We start from the raw sequence: 24,076 nt of genomic DNA, 5'->3' as shown, positions 1-24,076 counted from the left end.
GTGAGCACACGCTACAAAAATGGCTGGAAAGGTGAGAAGGAGAAAGGCAATATTCACCAGCAAGCAACGTCAGTTCATCACAGTCATCATCATCATCATCATCATCTCCATCATCATCATCATCATCATCATCATCATCATCATCATTGTCATCTCCATCGTCATCATCATCCTCAGCAGCAGCAGCAGCAGCAGCAGCAGCAGCAGCAGCAGCAGCAGCATCTCACGACTCATGGTCATCATCGTCTCACTTGGGATAAGTGTGCAGTCGAGCCTGAAAGAAGTTTGTCGACGCGTCCAGCAGCACCATCTCCTCCACTGAGTCCAATCCTGACATGTTCATGAAGACTTTGCCGTAAGTTGTCTCCACCGTCATCGTCATCCTGTGATGCACTTGCGACGCTGGGCTGGGACAGATGGTCGACGTCAAGTTCGCTCCAGTCTCGGAAAGGAAAGCCTGCGGTCAGGTCAGTGAAATTTGATGCTTGTGGGGGTGAGCAGGAGCAGGAGGAGAAGAAGAGAAGAGGAGAGAAGAGGAGAGAGGAGGAGAGAGGAGGAGGATGAAGACAAGGAGGAGCAAGAGGTGGTGTTGAACGGAGAGGGTGGTAGGACATGGCAAGGGTGGAGGACGGGGAGAGGACTAGAAAGAAACACAGATATAAAGAGAACGTGAAGGATACGACGGCAATATTGGAGGAGAAGAGAAGGAAGAGATGAGGCGTCCTCCGACGGAGGTTCAAACCTCGACAGCATCGACGTCGGAAGCAGAGAAGATGGAGGAAGGAATAGAGATCTCGTTCTCATTGGTAGTCAGCTCCGTGGGGGCGTTCAGAACAGGAGCATCGTCAACAGCCATAATGTTGATGTCCATCTCGAACTGAGTTACCTGAGAGAACTTGAGACGAGCAGGAGCAGAAGGAGAAGCAGGACGAGGAAAACGGAAAAGGAAAAGGAAAATGGACGACGGAAAAGAGGAGAGGAGGACCAACGGCAGCATATTTACATCTCCAACGCCTAAGGGATCGCGGAGAGGAAATCCGTAGATGTCAAAGTTGGACGAGCCTTTGTCTACTTTGATGAGAAGCTGTGACGATAATGGTGAGCCGACGTTGAACTAGGAGGAGCAGGGAGCAGCAGGAGGAGGAGGAGGAAGCAGCAGCAGCAGCAGCAGCAGCAGCAGCAGCAGCAGCAGCATGTCTTGCTCGAAACATCGTATGCTCACTTTCTCTGGCAGGGAACCTTTCTTCTGCGTGTTGTAGTTGGGCCAACCGGGAGGAGAGTACACGATAGTCTGAACGAGCTTGTTGATGTTGCTGCATACTTGTCAGTGAGCTGGTAGGAAAGAGCAAGATCTACGTCATGGAGCCGGTGAAGGTGTGGGATTTGCCAGAAGTAGTTGATGGCAGCTTGATACTCCCGAGAATGGTGGAGACGGTTAGCTGGTGAAGATGTTAGGGAAGACGAAATGAAGAAGGAGATGATGATGATGATGATGATGATGGAGATGATATGATGATGATGGAGATGATGATGGAGATGATGATGGAGATGATGATGGAGATGATGATGGAGATGATGATGATGACGACGATTGTCAGAAACAAGAATGTGCAGGAGACGAGTCTAACACGCAATGTAGGAAACAAGGGGAGCGATGACAGGTCAGGAGATGAAGAGCAGAAAGAAGACAGATCGACAAGTTGACATTAAGTACAGACAGAGAGCAGAAGGAGAAAAAACAAACGACATGGTAGGAGAGAAATCACCTGGATGTTTGCAGAGCCAGCAGATACAGTCTGTACTTTGGCAAGCTGAAGAATCCTGTCGGAGTCTTGATAGGAGCCAGAGAAAATTGCGAGCGGGGAAAACTGAATTGAAAGTCAAAAATGTGAGTGAGACTATCAGAGGAGAGAGAGTTTGAATAATTCTTTATGCACGTAGAGAACAGCAGCAGCAGCAGCAGCAGCAGCAAGGAGCAGGAGCAAGAGGAGTAGCAGCAGCAGCAGCAGCAGGAGCAGGAGCAGGAGCAGGAGCAGGAGCAGGAGCAGGAAACAGGAGCAGGAGCAGGAGCAGGAGCAGGAGCAGGAGCAGGAGCAGGAGCAGGAGCAGGAGACAGAATGGGAAGCAGGCGGAGGAGAAGGAGAAGCAGTATATGAGGAAGAGGAGGAGGAGGAGCAGGACCTTGTAGAAGTTCAAAATTCCTCCCGAGGCAATCGGGTAGAAGTAGAAAGTTCCTGACACCTGATAGCCGCAGGAAGTGTTGGTGGCGCATGTAGGACTGACGAGGTCCAGGAGCAGGAAACCTCTCTCCATGACCTGCTGCCACCTCACTAGCTGCCGATGGCATGTGGAGGAAGACAAGAACGAGAGGACGAGGACGAGGACGAGGACAAGGACGAGGACGAGGACGAGGACGAGGGCGAGGGCGAGGGCGAGGGCGAGGACGAGGACGAGGACGAGGACGAGGACGAGGACGAGAAGGACAAGGGTATCAAGAGGGAGGAGGAGGGTGCAAAGGAGGAGGACAGTAAGACTTTCCTTTGTCGTCTGTGTGTCTACGAGCTCTGTCCACAACCTGTAGCTCAAGGAGGAGCCGGTGCCTGCGGGAAACGGAGCATATCAGTCAGAAGATGTGATGGTAGCGCAGCAGCAGGAAGCAGGAAGGGAGTCATAGGTAGTGATGTTGACGCAACAAGAGGGAGTGGAAGCAGCAGCAGCAGCAGCAGCAGCAGCAGGGGAGAGAAGCAGCAGCAGCAGCAGCAGGGAGAGAAGCAGGAGAGAGAAGCAGCAGGGGGAGCAGCAGCAGCAGCAGCAGCAGCAAGCAAGCAGCAGCAAGCAGCAAGCAGCTCACTGGTCGTCTGCCGGCTCTGCGCAAACGAGAAGCCATTGAGCATATAGCAGAGACCCGAGTCGCACACGCACTGGTCCGAAGTCTCCGGGTCCGAGCTGCACGGGAAGAAGAAAGTTCACAGGGCGATTAGAAATCGGGAGATTACTACATCCATCAACACTCCTCTGATCTCTATTCACTTGTACATCTACATCCATCAACACTCCTCTGATCTCTATTCACTGGTACATCTACATCCATCAACACTCCTCTGATCTCTATTCACTTGTACATCTACAACCATCAACACTCCTCTGATCTCTATTCACTTGTACATCTACATCCATCAACACTCCTCTGATCTCTCTTCACTGGTACATCTACATCCATCAACACTCCTCTGATCTCTATTCACTTGTACATCTACATCCATCAACACTCCTCTGATCTCTATTCACTGGTACATCTACAACCATCAACACTCCTCTGATCTCTATTCACTGGTACATCTACAACCATCAACACTCCTCTGATCTCTATCAGACAACAAGATTGTCTCTGACCTGCATTTCCATTCTCCACTCTGCAACTTGGTGGAGGGGCAGGCAAGAGTGCCAGCCTTGCAAAGGATAGCATAGGATGTGTTGCGAACAATCCGAAGTTGGTATCTCGTGCCCCAATCGCTCATAGGGCTCGGAACCCAAACCTTGAGAAGGAATTGTCACATTACAAGACTCTTCGTCTCCGTCCGCTTCATCCTCATCATCATTATCACCCCCCCTGCTGTTTGTCATCATCATCATCTTCATCATCATCTCCATCATCATCATCATCATCATCATCATCATCATCATCATCATCTCCATCATCTCCATCATCATCATCATCATCATCATCATCATCATCGTCGTTCCTTCCTTGCCTCGCGCTCCTCTTCTTTCTCCATGTCACTCAGCCAACAATCTTTCCGACCTGTCTATAAGCTTCTGATGACGTCTGAGCACAGCAGTTTGTCCCGGGAGCACATGTAGTCTTGTCTGCACAGAATGTTGCTTGGTCTGCAACTCTTTCATATCAGTCCCATTGCACGAGAACCAGCGATGCTTTCACCTCCGTTCACTTGAGCAGCGTCTATCGCTGCTGCTGCTCCGGTCTTTGGCAGCACGTCCTGGAAGCGCAGCTTGAGGGACCAGGTCACGTTGCCGTTGTAAGTGCTAGAGGAGGCATGTTGTCAGGAGGAAGAGAAGCAAGGGAGAAGCATCGAACGAGGTATCAGAAAGGATCATGTTCGTCAGCGTCATCGTTGAGGCGTCGTCCTCGAACACGTACAGCCTGCACACCATCTTCAGCCTTCCAGCCTCCCACGATCTCGTTGTCGTTTACTCACCAGCTGTCCTTGGAGTTTGCGCAGGAGGAGCAAACGTTGATGGTGTTGCCGTCGACCGCCGATCTCTTGCAGGTCTTGGATACTACAGCTCCTGCGCAGGTCGTCAGGTGACAAGAGTCAAGTGGACTGTGATGACCATAGGAAGAGATCGGGAGAGTGTTGCATGCTCCGTTCTACCATCACAAGGTTACGACAAGAAATACTAGGCAATCTCGTTCACCAAGTAGGAGGGAACTTGAAGTCGGTTCAGGCTCTGGGCATAAGAGAACGACGGGCAGTTGGACAACATGGGCATCTTCTTGATCTGCAGAATGGAGATTTCACTTTCATCGCTCCACACTCCCTCGCATGACTGCGAAAACCATCCCAACAGCCGGAACAAACTTGCTCAGACGTACCTCGGGATAGTACATGACGGTAGACACCCGGAAGGCTGTCTGGTAGTCCGGGGAAGGAGGAATCAAGATGGTTAGCACTGACATGTCTCCCTGTAATCACAGTCAAGTTCTCAGCTTAACAGTCGGCCAACCGTCCCCACCAGCTCAGCAAGCTGCTCGTTGGAGCTGGCCTCTGCGTTGGTGCTCGTTCCTTTCCTCACGAACTCCAGCTTGCCCAGAGCACAGTTCAGCTGCTGCACTGTGCCACTTACTGCAGAGTACTGTCAGTGACTCCTTGCAAGTGCTGCACTGCTAGCTCACTGATGAAGGTAATCGGCACCATGTCGGCTATCCTCTTCAGAGTCTGGTTTGAGTTCTGCTCGTAGCTGAAACTCCTGATCTGACACTCGGAGTTCATGGCGGAGAAGTCAAACGAAAGGTATCCCATGGTGTAACTGATCCTGATCGTGACGACAGTGTTGAGACTGTACGTCTGGTACTTCTTGCCATTGCTCCTGTAGTTGTAGATATAGAACCCGGTGGTCACCCCCCTTTCTGCTTCCGTGGAGGAGATGGAGGAGTAGTTCCGGATGAGATGGGTTGCGGCATCAGTGTAAAGGTCGACTGCAGGGGTTTGGAGCTGAAGGATGAAGCAGGGGTTCGGGTTCTCCGTCGGACAAGCCGCCTCCATGTCGGCGTCGGTGTAAGGGGAGTACAGAAGTTTGTTGGTGCAGACCCCGGTAGTCTGACCCGGCGCGCAGAAGTTGTTGATCACGGTACATCCCGTGAGCTGGATGATAAGGTAGAGGAGGAGAAACCGGCACGACCATCGCGTGTCCATGTCTACAGTGAACCCTCCGCACTACCACACGGATCCTTCAGTCCCAGGCTCAGACAGTCGCCCAGAGACCTTCTCCAGTCATGATGGCCTGGTCCTTCTCTTGCTCGTGCTCGTGCTCTTGCTCTTGCTCTTGCTCTTGCTCTTGCTCTTGCTCTTGCTCTTGCTCTCCTACTCCCAGCCGCTCCTCTGCGAGTCCCAGCGCTCGCAGTCCTGTCCTGCCGCAAGCACCCTACTATCTGAAGAGTCGACGAGGAAAGGAGGTGGGGGTAGTCTATCAAGAGACAAAAGGGTGGGTTTTGAAAGGTTAAAATAACGGTAGGGGTGCATAAAATTGGAAGAGGGTGGGGTACTTATTTGAAATGCCTTGTCATGTTCTGAAGCAAAAACAAAATCGTAAAAGTTAAAAAGAAAATCATCCGACATCGATCCGGGGACCGGCGGGCCCTCTGCCGAGTACCCGATCAAGTCAAAGAGGCGGGCTCGTCTAACTTAGAGGCTCTGTGACGGGGCGGCCCGGCGGCGAACGGCCATGCCAGGCTCCGAAGTCGTAGGGCGCCGCCGCCGGGGCGCGGGCCGGATGAATAGTTCGATTCAGTGTCACAGTGTGGCCGAGTCCGACAAGTTCGACTAGGGTTTAGGCCTTTCAGTCACTGCAGGGGCCTCGGGGAGGCCGCGCCCCCCCGCGCCCCCGCTGAGCTGGTACCGGCGTGCTAAATGCAGACTGAGCCTGGGGGAGCCGGGGTAACTGGTGACGTCCTACCGGCCCCCCCGTAACTGAGTTAGGCTAGTTAGTGATATGACTGATACCGCCCGGTTGCGGGGCCGGGCTGAGGCGGGCCGCCTGAAGCCTCCGCTTTCTGAAAGACGCTCAGTGCACAGAACGTAACTAAATTTCCAAGTCACACTGTCAACTAAATTTCAAACCTAACTTAAAAATTTGATTCATTGACTGTTCAATTTCGAAGGTAAGTGAAATATAGGGACAATCTGCAAAATTGGCCTGTCAAAGTTGTCAGAGAGCGGCGACATGGGGGGGACCGAGTCGATACTGTGCGGAGATGAGGTAAGAGCTCGGGTGGAGGAGGAGGTGGTGGTGGTGGAGGAGGAGGAGGAGGAGGAGGAAGAGAACGAGAAGTAGAGGATATGGGAGAAAGGATGACGATGAGCAGGAGAGAGGAGGAAGGGGAGAGAAAAAGTGAGAGAACTGGTGGGAGAAAAGGGAAGAGATGGAGGTAAGGATTCAAGGTAGACAGAGAGGAGGATTGAACAGGGATGGGAGGGTGGAGCGATCTTGCATGTAGATGCAAATGGGTACAGGACGAAGTCAGAGTCTCTGAAGGGTGGAGGGCTTCGAAGGAGGTATAAGAAAGGCAGGAAATAGGATTTCGAGCTGATGTGAGAAGAACATGGAAGAAGATGTACGGAGTGAGGACTGACGAAAAGATCTACTGATGTGTATGAGAGGAGGGAGGAAGGCGTGTCTGTTGTCGTCGACCTGACATGCGCTCTCACGACAGGCGTGTTGTTCCTCAAGAGAGTTCGAGGAACCCAGGAAAGAACATCGGATGAACAAACCAGAGTGGAAGGGAATGTGCGGTATCGGGATCGGCCTGGACCCGCAGCTCATCGCTCAATCCGAGGTCCTTGAACATGCTGCTTGCTCGCGTTCAGCTGAAGTCGTTCCAGGCTGCCGTGATAGTGTCCCTGGCTGACGACGGACCAGCTTGCAAAGGTTGTTGAGGAAGAGGAGGAGGGAGGAGGGAGGAGGGAGGAGAGGAAAAAGCACAGCAGAAGCAGAAGCAGAAGCAGAAGCAGAAGCAGGTTAAGGAGGAGAAGCAGGTGAAGGAGGGTAAGGAAAAGTAGGAGCAGAAGGAGCAGGAGGAGGGAAAGGAAGACAGAAGTAGTAGAAGGAGGAGCCTGTAGTGATCATGGAGCAGGAGGACTAAACGTGGGAGATGTCATCCAGAGAATAGACGACCTTGACGTCGATGACTTGATGCGGAAGGTGAAGAGAGGCGAGAAATTGCTGCTGCTGCTGCTGCTGCTGCTGCTGCTGCTGCTGCTCCTTCTCCTCCTCCTCCTCCTCCTCCTCCTCCTCCTCCTCCTCCTCCTCCTCCTCCTCAGAGCCGGCAGACAACCAGTGAGCTGCTTGCTGCTGCTGCTGCTGCTGCTGCTGCTTCCGGCTGCTGCTGCTGCTGCTGCTGCTGCTGCTGCTTGTTTGTTATGATAGCAGTGAATGCTATCCTTGCCGATGTTTGTTGAGATGTTCTCAAAGTCCAATCACAGTTTCACCAGATGAAAATGAACAACAACGTTATGGGCAATACAAGCGCTGCTTCGACTCTAGCGAGCGCTCTCCTCGGACCTGAAGGTACGTGTTGCATGTTCAAGCTTCAGTCGTAAATTTCTCATCTCCCTGCCGCTGCCGCTGCCGCTGCCGCCGCTGCTGCTGCTGTCATCCTCGTCTTTGACCCCGTGGACGCAGGCACAACTGTACAAATCACGGTCACGAGGACTATCGACAGGAAGATAACAAAGGTGTTCGAGTCTACTACATTCTTGTGCTGACTCTCTCATCTTATTAGCTCACCTTTGTTGTCCCACGAGGATTCTTGAACAAGACAAGTCAGGTAAGTTTGTTTGCTCGAGATAAATCTGCTGCCTGTCTGCCTACTGATTCTGTTTTGTTTCTTTCTGTTTTCTCGGACATCAAAACATGACGCTGACTGATACTGGATCAGTGGATCAGCCCCAACAAGTCGAGATGAAAACGACAAGTGCTATCAGCAGCCTTTTATGTCAAGATCAGCATCGTCAGCTCCAACATCACAAAATCTTATGACCCGCGCGCAATGACAATCAGTCACGGTGGTGCTCGGTCTCCCCGCCAAAGATTACTTCTCATTCACGATGGTCCGACTTCCGTCTGACTCGACAAGACGGGAGGAGAGTGAAAGTAAAAAAGTTTGAAGAGGACAAGAGAATGAAGTTCTCTGTTACTAAAGCACTTGCGTATCTGGTATTATAACACTCTTGTATCTGTCACCACAACACATCTCTCTTGTATCTGTTACAACAACACATCTCTCTTGTATCTGTTACAACAACACATCTCTCTTGTATCTGTCACCACAACACATCTCTCTTGTATCTGTTACAACAACACTTCTCTATCGTGATTGTTACTATAACACTTCTCTAGCGTTTCTGTTACATCATGCTTGTCTCTTATTTCGTCATCTTCCGCCGCTCAGATGCTGTTTGATGTCCTTCCAGGTCAAGGGGTCTCGCCCTGCCTCCAACTCCACCTCCACCCATGGCACCTGCCAACTCCTTATCAGTCCTGCTGCTGCTGCTGCTGCTCCTCCTCCTCCTCCTTCAATCAAACCCCTTTCCAATCCTCCTCCTCGTCCCCTCTCTTTTCCTCGTCCTTGATCTCGTCCTGCTCCCCTCTCCCCCCATTTTCTCGCATGCCTGCAAAGCAAGATTCTTCCTCCTTCTGTCCGTCTCCTGTTGCATCATGAGTCCTGAACATGAAGTGCAAAAGGACGGACAAGCATGAAGGATGGGAGGAGGATGAGGATGATGATGATGATGATGATGATGATGATGATGATGATGATGATGAGGAGGAGGAGGAGGAGACGGAGGAGGAGGAGGAAGAGGAGACGGAGGAGGAGGAGGAAGAGGTGATGGTGGTGGAGAAGGGCTGGCAGAGCAAGAGATGAAGAAAAGCAAATAGAAAGAGAGTGAGGGAGGAAGGGAAGAAGGCGGGAAAGAGTTGAAGGACGACCAGGGTGGCGCTATCCTCATAGAAACAAGATTCGACGTTTGCCTCTGGGAACAGCTGAGGGAACGCAGAAAGTCAGTCGTCATTGTTAGGCTCGAGTTCGTCAACCACAAACAACATCCCCATCAAGCGCCCTACCCACACCCAACCCTCAACCCTCGTGAACATCAGCATCGACATGTACATGTACAAGTCCATCATCATCGTCATCATCACCATCACCATCACCATCACAATTAACATCATCATCATCTCCACCACCATTATGTTTGAAGTAAGCCATCATTATCGCATCTTTCCTCCTCGTCCTCTTCTTCGTCCTACTCCAGCTCATGTTGTCCCTCAACACATCGTCGTCGTCAACATCACGATCATCATCGTTTCTGCGAATACACAAACTCACCCGAGCCAGATGCTTGCTCGTCAGCTCTTGTCCGAGGATGAAGTATGCATTCCATTCCACACAGCCGATAAAGCGATACCTCCACAACTCTATCAATCCTCCTCCTCCACCACCTCCTCCTCCTCCTCTGCAGCCCCCCAATCCCCCCTTTGTTTCCCCCCCGGCTTACTGGTAGCGGCGCAATAGCTTGACAAACGCCATGATCGAGGCTCCGTACTGAAATGAATCTGCAGCCTGGTTGATGTGGAAGGTCAGACGAACAGAGCAGAGGAAAGAGCAGGAGGAGGAGGAGGAGGAGGAGGAGGAGGAGGAATCAAAACTCACGGAGAAGGGTGAGGAAGAGAGAGAGGAAAGGGACGTAGGCAGCAAGAAGAGAACGAAGGAGGAAGGGACTGCTTCACCGCATGAAAGGAAGGAGAGTAGGGCCGTGTCAACGCAAAGCTCTTGCCGAGATGAGAAGCAAACTCAGTTGTAACGACGCGTGGACGATATCTGAACGAGACGAGGTCGTCAGAGTGAACAGACACAAGTCAGTAGTTGTTCGATAGAAGACACAAGTCAGCAGTCGTTAGAGTGAAGACACACGTCCGTAGTTGTTAGAGTGTGAAGTTAGAGGTTATCGTATCTGTACCCGATCTCCAGGAGGTTGCTCAGGATGTAGTAGTCCATGCCGTCGATGTCGATGCTGTTGGTGCTGCTGGTCAGTCCAGCCGTTGAGATGTGACGCGACGCACCTGAAGAAGTCGATGTCTTGCTTGACGTCTGCTGAGCCGAACGCAGTTGTGATGAGCGAGTCGAGGTTATCTTTCGTGACAAGTGCTGTCGACCATTCAAGTCAAGAGCTCGCAGTTCGAACATGGCAGACACGATGAGTTTGATAGGGGATAGAAGGCGAGCAAGACAGCAAGAGCAAAGAGCAGGATCACAGGTAATATGCAAGAGAAGATCGCGATGAAGCAAACGTGGAGTTGACAAGATATTGACATCGTATCACTTTTTCTGAACTCAGGCATCTTCATCTGGATTGGGCTCTGCTTGCAATGAACGTTGTAGCAAGACTCGAGGCAGAAAGGAGCACAGTGCCTCTGCAAGTCCTGCTCGCTCGGCTGGAAGACAGTAGATGTCAGATGGTAAAGGAGGACGAGGACGAGGACGAGGACGAGGACGAGGACGAGGACGACCGTGTGAGGAAGTGGAAGGAGGAGGGAGGAGTAGGAGTGGGTTTGAGGAGAAGGGAGGAGGGAGGAGAAGCAACCATACACAGGAGGGAGGAGAAGCAACCATACACAGGTAGGAGGGAGGAGAAGCAACCATACACAGGTAGGAGGGAGGAGAAGCAACCATACACAGGTAGGACCTGCTTGAAAGTCCTCGAGTCATAGCTCTTCTTGTGGTCTTCCTTGACGATCTCAAGATACCTGCCGGACGATGACGTCATCGTCTCGGTCCCCGAGCCCTCCTCCCCCACCTGTCCAGTGGCGAGTACCAGGACTCCGTGATCAGAGGGTCTGTGTTGCCGTCCAGTCTGGCAGGGAGGAACGAAGCGAGTCAGCTAGTCAGCTCTGCCCCTGCCGTGTCACGCACAGAAGACCCGAGAAACGGGCGTTGACGATCAGGTTGACCGAGTTTGCCTCGTGCGGGAAGTAGCCGATCTCCACTGATCGTCTTCGAGCTCACGTCAGCACAGGAAGCAAGTGCACCTTTACATCCACTAGCACGTCACCTGCTCCCCCAGCCTATCAGGCCGAAGATGCGGTACAAGAGCCCGTCGTCCCCACACTGCGTATCCTTAGACCCCCGGCCGGCATCGTTCAGGAAGGACCTGAGAGAAGCAGGAGAATTCAAAGTCCCTCCACACTGCCTTCCTCCTCTGCGTCTGCGGCTGCCGGAAGCTTGCAAGCTCGCTCCTGCTCCTCACTCGCTCGTACGCCTGGGAGCCGGGTGAGGGGTGGAGGGTGCTTCATCAGGGAGCGCAAGAGCTTACCTGCTCTAGTTCCTGAAGGAGGCCATGCACTTCCTTCGTCGGTCCCTTCCTCCCGTCCATGTGATGCACGTCTCCTGCGGGAATGCCCCTGTGCCCGCACTGCCGCTGGAGTTTCCTGCGATACGTTTAGAGCCCTCGACGACGAGCAAGAGGGAACGAGCACAGAGAGGCAAGACGAGTGAGAGCAGGGGGCATAAAAGTTCGAGGAGATGAGAAAAGACAGCGGGATGCAACAACAAGCACAAATGATCGTTCCCTCCTGTCTTCTCTCTTCTCTCTCCACCCTCCTCTCTTGCGACTGCGCCTTCTTCCCCTCCACCCCTCCTCATCTTCTCCCTCCCTCTCAACATCTGCATCGCATCAGTCAACCTGTGCAGATCAAAAATCTTCATTTCATCTCCTTGCAAACCAGCATAGCGCCTCTCATCGAACTCAGCTTCCTGTCGTTCTCCTCGCGGGGCTTCATCCGAGCTCTGCTGGCTGCAAGGGTGTCACGACACGCATCCCAGCAGAGCTTCGAGAGGGATTCTTACTGGACAGACTGCTGACGACGTGTAGATAGATGTCGAACGTAGACGAAAACAAAGATCTGATGGACAAAATGTAAGCCCAAGAGCCGTCGCGGGAGCCGGGCCAGGGTAACAACCAACCCCCTCCTGACCCTGCTACTGGGCATATGAGCATGTCACCTGAAGGCCTATCACTGCTGCTATGAAGAGCTTGCAGCGCAGCCCTGGTCCTTTCTTCTTCCTTAGCCTCGTCAGCCCAACTCCTGACAGAGGCGGCATGCGTGTCCTTCAAACAACAGTCAGCAACTTCCCATCCCCTCGCCTCGTCCCGTCCCGTCGTCTCGACTCGTCTGCTTTCATCCCCTCCTCTTTCTCCTCTCCTCTCCTCTCCCCTCCTCTCCGCTTTTGTGTTCTCTCTTCGCATCTCCTCTCCTCTCCTCTTCTCTCCTCTCCTCTCCTCTTCTCTCTTCTTCTCTTCTCTTCTCTCCTCTTCTCTCCTCTTCTCTCCTCTCCTCTTCTCTCCTCTTCTCTCCTCTCCTCTCTTCTTCGCATATCTCCTCTTCTCTCCTCTCTTCTTCTCTCCTCTTCTCTCCTCTCTTCTTCTCTCCTCTTCCTCTCACTCCTCCTCGCGTCATCTTGCAAGGCTCGCTGATCCTCTTTCTATGACCTCGTCACGCCATCACGCCTTCTCAACTTGCGTCGACCTCATTTCCTATCCAATCACCGCCTCCAGACGCTGTCCTCCGCTACCGCCTGAGGCGGACTCGATGATCGGAGTCACTCAGGACCCACTGTTCCGACGACTCAGTGACTGAAAAAATCGGACCGTAAGTTCCAAAGTCAAGTCACTGAGTTAACAGGCCCCCGGGCGTCCCGGGGCGGCGGCCCCCTCGCGCCGCGGCGGCCCCGCTGGACCGGGTCCGCCGGGGCCGTGCCGGACCGCGGGAGTACGGTCCGGTCCCGGTCAGGGTTCCGGCCGGGAGTCCGGGCCCCCCGGTCACCGGGTGGCCGGGCCACCGTGTTCACGTTTCATGTTCCGAAGTTCGGAACTCGGAACCGCCAGTTTCCATGGTATCAGTGCCGGGCCGGGTTGTCACCGGGTGGAGCCCCGGCGGATCCGACCGTCTCCGGGACCCGGGCCCGGCCCCGGAACTTCCGAAGTTTCAAGGAAGTTTGAAGTTTGTACTCTTGTACTACTGCCTCTGCTGCTGCCTAGGGTTGAAGTTTGAAGTTTGAAGTTTGAAGTTTGAAGTTTGAATTTTTGAAGTTTGAAGTTTGAAGTTTGAAGTTTGAAGTTTGAAGTTTGAAGTTTAGTAAAAATTGGTCACCTCAAGATCAGCCAGGCTGACCGATTTTTTACTTTCCACGACCAACCAGTCTAAAGGGGGTAGGGGTTGAGACCAACCAGTCTCAAGGGGGTAGGGGTTAAGACCAGCACGTCTCAAGGGGGTAGGTGTTGGGACCAACCGTCCTCAACGGGGTAAGAGTAAGGGTTATCAAAGGGGGTCAGGACCAACCAGTCTCAAAGGGGGTCAAGACCAACTAGTCTAAAGGGGGTAGGGGTAGCAAAATGGGTCGAGACCAACCAGTCTAAAGGGGGTAGGGGTAATGCTTGAGATATACTGTCGATGTGTAGGGAGGGGGTGGTTTTCTGGGAACAAGGGGGTGGTCAAAGAGGGGGAATGAGTTTTTTTATTTTACGTATCCAGTGGGCTAGGGAGACGACAGGCGGACAAGGAACAAGGAGTATGGTAGAAGATGAGGAGAGAGGAGAGGCAGGAGATGGAACGATCAGGCGCGGAGAGTGGAGTATGATATGATACCATAACACATAACTCCTTGTTGTTTCCTTCTCGTACCCCCTTGGGTTCTTTCTTCATCCTTTTTTTGTGTTAACTGATGCCATCTGAGCATTCAAGTGAAATCCTTTCAAGAAATCTGATGACAATGCCGAAACAATGCATGTTATTCCTTTTCCTCGTCGTATTTCCATGCATATCAGCTCAGCCGGGTCCCCTCGGAGCAAACCTTCCTCCCATCGAGCCCAGCTTTGCCTTGTCGGCATCTGGCTGGCCTGATTTCTCCACCGTGGACGTTGGAGTATTTCGAGATCTCTTCATGCACGTCTCGCCCTGGTATGAAAGAAATCTGCTCTGCTCTGCTCTGCTCTGCTCTGCTCTGCTCTGCTCTGCTCTGCCCTCCTCTAGCTCCCCTCCCCTCCTGTCCTCCCCTTCCAGTCCTCTCCCCTTCACGCCTGATGCCGTGGGTCTACAGGTACTACAGCTCCTGCAGGCTTGACGGCTCGAAGAAGTTGGTGTGTAACATGATCACTTATCGCTTCAACACTCCTTCGACCCCGCCGTACACAACTGCTTGCGGGGAAGGAGGAATCGACGGGGGAGCCACCTGCCCGACCTATCCTTCCAAGTTGTACTACAAGAATGCCGGGGAGTTCGACCAGGCCGTAGCCTTCATCGGGCGATACGGGAACCACACCCCTGCTGGGAACTACGTGGTGCTGTATGATGGCGAGGGGGAGATACAGTTCGGAGGAGACGCTTCTGTGATACCGAGGGTCCCCAACGACAAGTACTCCGATGCTCGAGACATTTACATCTCAGTCAGCCCCGCGATCGGGGTTGAGGTCCGCATCGTCCGCACCAACGAGACAAACCCGGTTCGCAACATCCGCATCCTCCCTCTGGATGGCCCGGACTTCCTCTCCACCAGCACTTTCACCAGCGTGTTCTTGGAAGCTCTGCGGGGACTACAGGTTATCCGGTTCGGGTTCTGGCAGGAGACTGTCAGGCCCGGTGACGACGGGCCGGCCAACAACGCTCCTCGGCTCTGGAAGCACCGAGCTCTGCCCGAGGGGCCTCAGGGGCACCAGCAATGGCGGAAGGCTCGTGACGACGTCCTGACAGGGGCGGCGGACAAGACAGTCGTGGATCCAGGGGTTGCGATCGAGCTCATGGTCGAGCTTGCAAACACCCTTCATGCCTCTCCCTGGTTCTGCATGCCTCCTCCTTCTCCCGAGTCAGTCAGCAGCACAGATGTGTTTGACGACTACAACTCCAAGTTCGCCACTCTGGTGGGGACGACTCTCGATCCCTCGCTCCAGGTGTACGTGGAGTGGAGCTCGGGGACAGGATACGCCAACTGGGACAAAACCAAGTCACTTGCCGTGTTCCGAGCATGGACGAAGACTTTCAATGACCTGCGGGCGTCCAACATGTCAGTCCCTCGACTGGTGCGGGTCGTGAGCACGACCAAATTCGTGTCCGAGATCACCGACCACTTCGGCTCTGACCTTCAGTTCGTGGACGCGTTCGGAGTCAGCGCGAAGTTTGGGATGGAGACGACCGACGTTGTCAACGACCCGACGGGGGAATGGTTCCAAGACTTCGACTTCCCCCTGAAGCATCCCAACATCACAGTGAACGAGATTCTTGACCTGATGAGGGAAAACTCCATGCACTCCGAGCAGAAACTCAACACGCTGATTCAGAGGTTTCGCGCCATTTACCTGATCAAGACCGGGAGGCCGGACGTTCCGGTCCTCGCGTACAGAGGCGGCTCGTGGGTCAACGCAAGGTCCTTCGGCCACAGAGCTGCTGTGTACAACATCCAGATGTGCATATCGCGCGACGTGTTTCCTTGCGAGACTACCTACGGCTATGGCGTGCTGGACGGGCCGCTCACTGCCTCCACCACGCTGGTGACAGCGACGGCGAACGCTGCTCTCGAGCTTCAGCTGGAGCAGAAGCTGATCAATGCCAGTCGGCACCCTCGGATGACGGGGATCTACATGGACTTCATCGAGCGCTGGCGGAGGATAGGAGGAGGCGTCTTCGTGACCTCCGAGCTCTACAAGCCCGCGGGGATCTGCCCGACGGGAGGGAAGGACTGCGCTAACAACGGCCTCATGGAGAGTTTGTCTGACTCCCCCAAGCTGCGGGCAGTCAAGAACTACATCAACGGCGTCCCTCTCATCGAGCCCTTCACGTCAGCTGACCTCCACCAGGAGGCAGAAGTCCCCTGCTCCCCGGCCTGCGTGCACGGCACTTGCTGGCAGGGGGCGTGCGAGTGCTGGAGGGGATTTGCTGGCGCGAGCTGCACGGAGGTAGTTCCGCGTCCGAACCAGTGCGAGCATGACATCGGCATGAACGTGGGAGGGATCAGCGACTGGTCAACCGAGTGGACGTTCGTCGACGTGTTCAAGGCCAGCAGGGACTGGATCCCGCAGGACTTCACCTCCTTCACGTGGGCCACCGGCATCCCGATCGAGGTGAGTGATGTCTGAGCTGGCTCCCTGCTGAGCTGCTGCTGGGCCCTGACTCTGCTGCAGCTGGGAGACAACGACTACCCCACTCGCCTGAAGCCCAACCAGAGGGTCGGCACGATGATGATCCGTGACTTGTACGGGCATGCCCCTGCTGGGGTGTACGTGGTGACCTACGACGGCGACGGGATCCTGTCGCCGATCATGTCGGACATCAAGAGCGTGAGGAGAGGAGTCGGGAGGATGGAAGTAGAGGTTCAGCCGTCTACCGTCTTCAACAACGGCTTCTTCCTCGTCATCGAGCGAACGAACCCGGCCGACCCCATCCGCAACATCCGCGTCATCATGCCCGGATTCGAGCACAGGGCCAAGAGCTTCCCCTTCCACCCCTGGTACCTCCAGAGCATCGAGCACTACCGGGCCCTCCGCTTCATGGATTGGTCGAGAGCAAACGTGCAGCAGTCGGGCAGCTGGGCGCACAGGACGAAAGTGAACGACCGAACGTACGCTGGCGACATTCAGTACAACATGGAACCGGACGGGACGACGGGGAACTCGACGGTCAAGATCTGGAGGGACGGAGTTCCGATCGAGCTCATGGTGCGGCTGGCCAATGAGATCGGGGCTGACCCCTGGTTCACCGTCCCGTACAATGCCGACGACGAGTTCGTGCGGGAGATGGCGGGGCTGGTGCTGTCGACCCTCCGCAAGGACGTCAAGGTAAGGAAGAGCCTCTCCTCGCACTCCCTCTCACGCGGCTCAGGTGTACCTGGAGTGGACCAACGAGGCATGGCACACGGGGTTCGAAGGAGGGAAGTACGCCCAGCTCATGGGACTGCAGCTCGGGTTGCAGCAGGGAGGATGGTACGGAGGAGATGCGAACGAGGCACGCTTCTGCTACATCGGCTACAGGACAGCGCAGATCGCCAGGATCTGGAAGCAAGTGTTCGGAGCGGAAGCCGATCGTGTCATTGTTGTCGCCTCCACTCAGGCCGTCTGGACGATCGTGACTGACAAGCTGCTCTCGTGCCAAGACGCTTACAAGGACATCGACGTCGTCGGGATCGCTCCCTACTTCGGTGGTTACGACCCCAAGAACGCCTCCCTCACCCTTGACATCCTCTTCCGAGAGACCATCCCCAAGTCCATCGCCGAGGGCAGGGCCTTGCTCGTCGAGCATGGCCGCATCGCGTCACGCTACAACAAGACGCTGGTGCTGTACGAGTCAGGTCAGAGTCTGGTGGGCGACGGATCAGCCAAGGACCTCGGGATCCTGGCGAACAGGGACGAGAGGATGGGGCTGATGTACCAGATGTACTACAAGGACATGCTCAACATCGGTATGCGCGGGATCAAGATGCACTTCAGCTCTGCTGGAAGGCCCAGCAAGTACGGCAGCTGGGGTCTGCTGGAGGCCACGGACCAGAACAGGGCGTTCGCGTACAAGTACCAGGCGCTCCTGCAGCACATGGAGGACGAGTTCAACTGCATCATCAGGCCGTACGGCGGCTGTCCCAACAACTGCTCCTCTCACGGAGAGTGTCTGTCGTCAGGTGCCTGCGCCTGCTACTACGGGTATGAGGGGAGCGACTGTAGCGTCATCCGGTACATGGACGTGGTGGACTGCGGGTACAAGTGCACGTTCGACCAGGGGAGCTGCGATCTCTTGAGGACGGAGGACGAGATAACGCGCTACTTCGGGTGTCACTGCGAGGATGGGTTCTTCGGGGTGACCTGCAGTCTCTTCAACGACACATGCAACGGCAACGGGGAGGCAATCGATCTTGATGTCTGCAGCTGCTACCCGGGATACGCCGGCGACCACTGCGAGTTTGACTGCTCCTGCAACGGTCACGGCAGGTGCAGCGCTGACCAGTCCTCGTGCATCTGCGACAAGGGCTGGCGGGCGGGAGCTGGGGGTTGCGAGTGGGACTGTGACTGCCCCGACGGCGTCGAGTGCATCGGGCCCGGCGAGTGCGGCTGCTTGCCGGCATGCCAGCACGGGACGTGCCACCACGGCAGCTGCCTGTGCTGGGTGGGGGCGGAGGGCAGGGCATGCGAGGTCCTGAAGAACGAGAGCGATGGGAGGACGGGAGTCGGTCTGAACCTTGGAGGAGCTGCATACTGGAGTACCCAGTGGATATTCACCGACGCGATGAAGCAGAGCAGCGAGTGGTTCGCGCACAGAGCGGATGACATGGGCCCTGGAGCGTGGGATACGGGAGAGCCGATCTACGTGGACGGCAAGGGATGGCCCGTGCGGCTAGGGCCAAGGCAGGCGCTGGGAAAGCTGCTGATGAGGAACGTACTGCAGCATGCGCCTACGGGCACCTTCACCGTGGAGTACGAGGGGAAGGGGTCGATGACCTTCGGGTTCGACTCCAAGGTGGTCACGAGGTCCAAGAACAGGATGGAGGTAGTCTTCCGCCCCTCCGTCGACTGGACCTGCGCAGAGTCGTTCCAGGCGTACTGCGGGGACAACGGGATGTACCTGAAGATCGAGGAGAGCGACCCTCGTGACCCCATCAGAAACATCCGCATCCTCGCTCCTGGGCTCGCGTCGCTGGGCTCGCATTCTGAGTTCCATCCCTGGTTCCTCAGAGACATCGCTCCCTTCGGCATCCTGCGCTTCATGGACTGGCAGGGGACCAACGACGCAACTGTGCAGGAGTGGAAGGACAGGACAAGGACGGACTTCGCGTCGCAGGCCAACGTGAACAAGCTCAAGGACGCTGGGATGGCGCTGGAGCACATGATCAGCGTTTCCAACATCCTCCGCTCCTCCCCCTGGTTCTGCATCCCCCACACTGCCAGCGACGACTACGTGCGGCAGATGGCGAGGCTGGTGCGGGAGACGCTAAGGAAGGACGTGAAAGTCTACGTGGAGCACAGCAACGAGGTCTGGACGAGCGGCCACAAGTCAGGAGCCTACTGCGAGCAGAGAGGGCTAGAGCTGGGGCTGAGCTCGGACAAGAACGAGGCCAGGTGGAGGTACAACGCGCTGAGGAGCAGGCAGATCTGGGACATGTGGAGGGAAGAGTTCAAGGAGGAGCCGTCGCGCGTGGTCCGTGTGCTGAGCACGTGGGCGATCAGCCCGAGGACGACCACGACGATGCTGCAGTTCAACGAGACGTGGAGGGCGACGGACTTGCTGGCCACCACTGGCTACCTGGACTGCCGGGGGCTGGGCTCGGACAGGAAGACGCAGGCGCTGACGATGACGGTCGCGGCGATCTTGGACGAGTGCGAGAAGAGTGTTGATGACGTCATCGCGTCCTACCAGGAGCACAAGAACATCGCCGACCAGTACAACATCCCTGTCGGGTTCTACGAGGCTGGACCGGGACTGGTGGAAGCGAGCGCCATCTCCTCCGGCTCCTTCACCGCCTCCCTCACCAGGAAGTTCATAGAGGCCCATCGCTCCCCGCGCATGGGCGACATCTACCGCTCCCTCCTCTCTCGCCTCAACGCCTCCGGCCTCCTCTCCCCCCGCTCCCCCTGGATGCACTTCTCCAGCGTCGGGAACCCGACGCAGTATGGCAGTTGGGGGGCGCTGGAGTACACGGGGCAGCCGCGGGAGGAGGCGCACAAGTACCGGGCGCTGCTGCCCTTCCTCAGTGAGAGGACGAGGATGCAGCAGACTTGCGTCAACCTGAGCCTCCCCTCCCGCCCCTCCGTCCTCCTACTTCAGCAGGGCTTCTACGGTCCTCCAGCTGTTACCTCCCCCCGGGCAGGGGACGTGTGGGGGGAGGGAGAGAGGAGGATGGTCAGGTGGGACGCTGCTGGGGCCGGAGCGAGACAGTTTGTGCAGGTGTCGCTGTGGCACTTGACAGACTGCGGCGGCAAGGAGCAGCGCGTCGCCCTGCTCGCGCTCGCGACCCCCAACACGGGCATGCTGGAGGTTCTCGTGCCGAGGGTGCCTGGGGAGTCGGACAAGTACTTCCTCACCATCTCAGGAGCTGCCGGAACCAACTACAGCGAGCCCTTCACCATCCGCCCCCACTACGCCCTGCTCGCCTCCTCCTGGTCCTCCTGCTCCTCCTCATGTGGGCTGGGCTACCGCACCCGGACTGTGTCCTGCATGAGGGACGAACGCTGGGAGCAGCCGACGGTCTCCATGGAGAAATACCCGGACCCGCGTTTCTGCACCATGGCAGTGAACTGCAGTCAGCACCCCCTGAGCAAGGACGGGAGGCAACAGAAGTGCAGCCAGTGGGACCTCTCCCTCTTCGTGGATGGGGGGGGTAGGCTGAGCCCCTGCTTCTTGGACGAGAACAACTGCCGCCAGTACCGCACGGGGACGGTGAACTACCGGAGCAACTTCAAGCCTGTGCAGGACTGCACTAAGATCAACCGTGACTTCATGGCCCCCGTCCGCAGGCCTGCCGAGCTTCTCCCGCATGCTCACTGCCTCGCCCTGCAGCTCCCTTCGCTCCCGTCCTCGCAGGCTTGCTTCGACGTGCCCTGCGGCTCCTTTGGCTGGCGGCCTGGAGCCTGGGGCGCGTGCTCGGCGACGTGCGGGGGAGGGAGCCAGACCAGGAGCGTCGAGTGCGTCGACCGCAACGGCGTCGTGCAGGAGGACAGCAGCTGCGACCCCAGCACGAGGCCAGCAGGATGGCAGACTTGCGGCATGATCGCATGCCAGTCGTACCAGTGGCGAGCGACCGCCTGGTCCTCCTGCAGCAGCACGTGCGGGCCCGGCAGCATGACGAGACAGGTGACATGCATGTCCAGCTCGGGCCTGCCTGTTCTTGGGTCGCTCTGCCAGCTCGATGAGAGGCCGGCGGATCAGGCAAGCTGCCAAGGATTCTCCTGCGATGCCCCCGCAAACTTCAGCTGGAGTGTCGACGCCTGGCAGCAGTGCAATGCCACGTGCGGAGGAGGGTACCAGAACCGGACGGTGAGGTGCGTGAGGGTGGCGACGAAGGAGGAGGTGGAGGATGCGGCCTGCCTGTCGCTCCGGGCGAAACCTGCGGTGCTTCAGACGTGCAACAAGGTCGACTGCGCTCGCTTCGCCTGGTTCGTCGGCGAGTGGAGCACATGCTCGGGAGGGTGCGGGCTGGAGACGAAGACGCGAGCAGCGTCGTGCTACTCAGTGACGGAAGGAAGTGTTGTGTCTGACGAGCTCTGCGCGAGCTTGCCGAAGCCCCGGACGTCCGGCTACTGTGAGGTCCCGGCGTGCGGGCGGCAGTGCGAGGAGGTAGACTGTAGCGGTCACGGCACTTGCAGCGTCGACCTCAAATGCGAGTGCCAGGAGGGATGGACTGGGGCAAAGTGCAGCGCCGACCAGAGGGCATGCAGCACCGGTCTCTATGACCACGATGGCAAGTGCTGCGAGGGGGTGGTGGATGCGGAGGGGAAGTGCTGTGAGAAGGAGCTCGGGGCAGACGGCCGATGCTGTGAGGGGTGGGTGGACGCCTGCGGCGTGTGCAACGGGACGAGCACGTTGGTGGACCTGTCGGGGATCTGCTGCTCCTCCTCGCAGCTGGACTCGTCGGGCTACTGCTGCGAGAGAGGAGCGGTAGACGAGTGCGGGGTCTGCGATGGGGACGGGAGCAGCTGCGGGGCCCTCCTTTCCTTCAGCGTGCCAGTGACCTCGAGCTCGGACGTGCTGGAGTTCGCCAAGCTCGGGGCGCTGGTGCAGAACATCACGTCGAGTCTCTCCTCCTCCCTCCTCATCAACTCCTCCTCCTTCCAGGTCTTGCAGGTCGTCGCCTCCTCCTCCCCCGCTGCTCGTCGCCTTCTCTCGGATGCCGTGGACGTGACAGTTTCACTGAGCGTGGGGGTCATGAACGGGTCGTACCCCTTCTCAGCTCTCCTAGCACGACAGCTTCTGGCCGACAGCTCGCTGATCCTGTCTTCCTCAGCTACCGTTGAGCGGAGCGGAGTGTGCGGCAACGGCGTGTGCGAGGTCGGAGAAGTTTGCGGGCTGAACGAAGGCTGTTGCATCGCCGACTGTCAGACAACCTCTCTCAGCTGCCCCATCGCCTCTCTCGACCGCGTCTGCAACAGCAGGGGGAAGTGCCTGAGCGGCAGCGGAGCCTGCGATTGCTTCCTGGGGTACGAGGGGGTCGCCTGCGAGAGCTGCTCCGAGGGCTTCGCCGCCAGCTACCGCAACGGCTCCCTCCTCTGCTCCTTCAACGCCTCCCTCGCTGCCGTCAGCTGGAACATCCCACAGCCCTGGGCAGCTTCCGAGTTCCTCCAGTACGCCGAGTGCATCGATAGCAGGGGGTGGATGGAGCTTACGGCGCTGGTGAACAACGGCACTGCACAGACGGGAGGGCTGGGGATGATGATGCAATATCCGATCGAGGTGTGGATGTGCATCAGAGGACATGCTTGCTTGCAGCGAGCAGCAGGAGCTGATCTCATCAACGATAAGATGTGCTTCGTCTACCATGAGGAGAAGCAAGTGTTCTTGGCATGGTAACGCTTTTGCTGCTGCTGCAGCTCCATGTGCGCTGATCTGTACTGGCAGGAACACGGACAAAGTCCTTAACCTCGCTCCTGATGACTAGGAGAGCGAGTAGAGCTGTCATATCGGCAATCAACAAGCATGAAAGGCAGCGGACAGGAGGGAGATACGAGAAAGCTTAACTTGTATTCTTGCACATGATTACATATCTACACATCCTACCTCGCTCCTCCTCCCACCCGGATTATCTCACGAGGGACTCGAATGAGCGAGACTTCCTGATTCTCTGCGGGGGTGCTGAGGGAGCGGAAAGCGACTCGCTGGAGGGTGCCCTTCGCATCGGATTCTCCGAGGTCGTTCTCAAGGAGCTCTGGCGGATCGGGGAGGCGAGGCCGGGCATGCAGGTGTGCTTTCTGGACAACAACTGCGCAGCAAGTCAGCAAGTGCAGGAGGGATGCATCAAAGACTCACGTTAGCATAATATCTGCTCCCGCTGCTGCTCAACACTCGGGGATGCGCCGGACGCGCTCTGCTCATCTCATGATGCGCTGGATCCTCAGGAGGAGGAGAGGTTGCGCCTTCAACACGGGGGAGAAGACGTTTGGTCTGGTGAACGATGACGACTCCGCTGGTTTGAGTCTGCTCTACAAATTTCTGGTTCCTCTTGGCTCTCTCCTCTTCTGCCTGAACCAGCTTGGCGACAAAGCGTTCCTCTGAGGAGTTGGATTTCGTTTCCTTGAGCGCCGGAGATTTCTTACTCCTTCGCTTGAGGAGCTTCTGCAAGACACGTTTCATGAGCGCAGAGCTCTTGATGGGCCAGGATAGAACCGTGAAGATGAACAACGCTAAGAGCCACATTTCAAGATTGACAAGAATCGCAGAGAAACTTTCAAGAGTACGCTTTTTCTGGGCCGAGGGAGAATCGAGAAAAGGTGGAGTCAGGTTTCGAGAGGCACAGGAGGAGGAGGTACAGGAGGTACAGGAGGTACAGGAGGTACAGGAGGTACAGGAGGTACAGGAGGTACAGGAGGTACAGGAGGTACAGGAGGAGGATGTTGGCACAAGAATCGGAGGGGAGCAGGACAAGGAGGTAGAGGACGAGATGATTGTGGTGGAGGCGGGTGAAGAGGGAGAGTAGTTGTAATGCGAATTGCTGACCCTGTCATCATTGCCAACAGTTACTTCTTGAAGGCTTTTCGTACTTTACTACAGAGCTACCGAAATACTTCATTTTACGTGCCCCACCATGACCATCACC

General features: G+C 56.2%; 6 protein-coding genes across 6 annotated transcripts; 3 read left to right on the top strand and 3 right to left on the bottom strand.

Annotated features, from left to right (window-relative positions):
* Positions 1-247: 247 nt before the first annotated feature.
* On the bottom strand, positions 248-5,435 carry GUITHDRAFT_146717 (hypothetical protein; the record flags this gene model as incomplete). The annotated part of the gene is made up of 16 exons (XM_005822055.1): positions 248-457; positions 743-886; positions 1,223-1,313; positions 1,357-1,439; positions 1,767-1,868; positions 2,182-2,600; positions 2,852-2,946; positions 3,394-3,536; positions 3,803-3,888; positions 3,941-4,044; positions 4,218-4,308; positions 4,354-4,390; positions 4,438-4,569; positions 4,616-4,705; positions 4,756-4,865; positions 4,916-5,435. The coding sequence occupies 16 exons, from the start codon at positions 5,433-5,435 to the stop codon at positions 248-250; spliced, it is 2,457 nt and encodes an 818-aa protein (XP_005822112.1).
* Positions 5,436-7,024: 1,589 nt separating this feature from the next.
* GUITHDRAFT_118676 (hypothetical protein) lies at positions 7,025-8,203 on the top strand (the record flags this gene model as incomplete). Its single annotated transcript, XM_005822054.1, has 7 exons — positions 7,025-7,075; positions 7,122-7,167; positions 7,373-7,440; positions 7,722-7,806; positions 7,921-7,973; positions 8,021-8,065; positions 8,177-8,203. The coding sequence occupies 7 exons, from the start codon at positions 7,025-7,027 to the stop codon at positions 8,201-8,203; spliced, it is 375 nt and encodes a 124-aa protein (XP_005822111.1).
* Positions 8,204-8,436: 233 nt separating this feature from the next.
* GUITHDRAFT_155570 (hypothetical protein) lies at positions 8,437-10,120 on the bottom strand. The gene is made up of 6 exons (XM_005822053.1): positions 10,030-10,120; positions 9,798-9,862; positions 9,629-9,707; positions 9,229-9,282; positions 8,910-8,945; positions 8,437-8,758 (listed from the first exon to the last, which is right to left on the bottom strand). The coding sequence occupies exons 2-6, from the start codon at positions 9,827-9,829 to the stop codon at positions 8,672-8,674; spliced, it is 288 nt and encodes a 95-aa protein (XP_005822110.1). The 5' UTR covers positions 9,830-9,862; positions 10,030-10,120; the 3' UTR covers positions 8,437-8,671.
* A 117-nt stretch (positions 10,121-10,237) lies between these two features.
* Positions 10,238-12,410, bottom strand: GUITHDRAFT_166071 (hypothetical protein; the record flags this gene model as incomplete). The annotated part of the gene is made up of 12 exons (XM_005822052.1): positions 12,302-12,410; positions 12,146-12,201; positions 11,982-12,092; positions 11,613-11,727; positions 11,451-11,558; positions 11,352-11,407; positions 11,213-11,293; positions 11,097-11,153; positions 10,986-11,046; positions 10,623-10,734; positions 10,363-10,447; positions 10,238-10,322 (listed from the first exon to the last, which is right to left on the bottom strand). The coding sequence occupies exons 1-12, from the start codon at positions 12,398-12,400 to the stop codon at positions 10,238-10,240; spliced, it is 1,026 nt and encodes a 341-aa protein (XP_005822109.1). The 5' UTR covers positions 12,401-12,410.
* A 2,034-nt stretch (positions 12,411-14,444) lies between these two features.
* GUITHDRAFT_80080 (hypothetical protein) lies at positions 14,445-20,241 on the top strand (the record flags this gene model as incomplete). The annotated part of the gene is made up of 5 exons (XM_005822051.1): positions 14,445-15,027; positions 15,064-16,418; positions 16,470-16,843; positions 16,979-17,123; positions 17,167-20,241. Coding segments are annotated over 5 exons (5,532 nt in total), but the record flags the coding sequence as incomplete, so codon positions are not given.
* A 1,889-nt stretch (positions 20,242-22,130) lies between these two features.
* Positions 22,131-23,971, top strand: GUITHDRAFT_155568 (hypothetical protein). The gene is given in 4 exon segments (XM_005822050.1): positions 22,131-22,716; positions 22,736-22,829; positions 22,882-23,242; positions 23,290-23,971. The coding sequence occupies 3 exon segments, from the start codon at positions 22,192-22,194 to the stop codon at positions 22,998-23,000; spliced, it is 738 nt and encodes a 245-aa protein (XP_005822107.1). The 5' UTR covers positions 22,131-22,191; the 3' UTR covers positions 23,001-23,242; positions 23,290-23,971.
* The last annotated feature ends 105 nt before the right edge of the window (positions 23,972-24,076 follow it).

The sequence above is a fragment of the Guillardia theta genome (assembly GCF_000315625.1).
Source record: "Guillardia theta CCMP2712 unplaced genomic scaffold GUITHscaffold_132, whole genome shotgun sequence".
Lineage (NCBI taxonomy): Eukaryota > Cryptophyceae > Pyrenomonadales > Geminigeraceae > Guillardia > Guillardia theta.
This window is presented reverse-complemented; position numbering and strand designations above follow the sequence as displayed.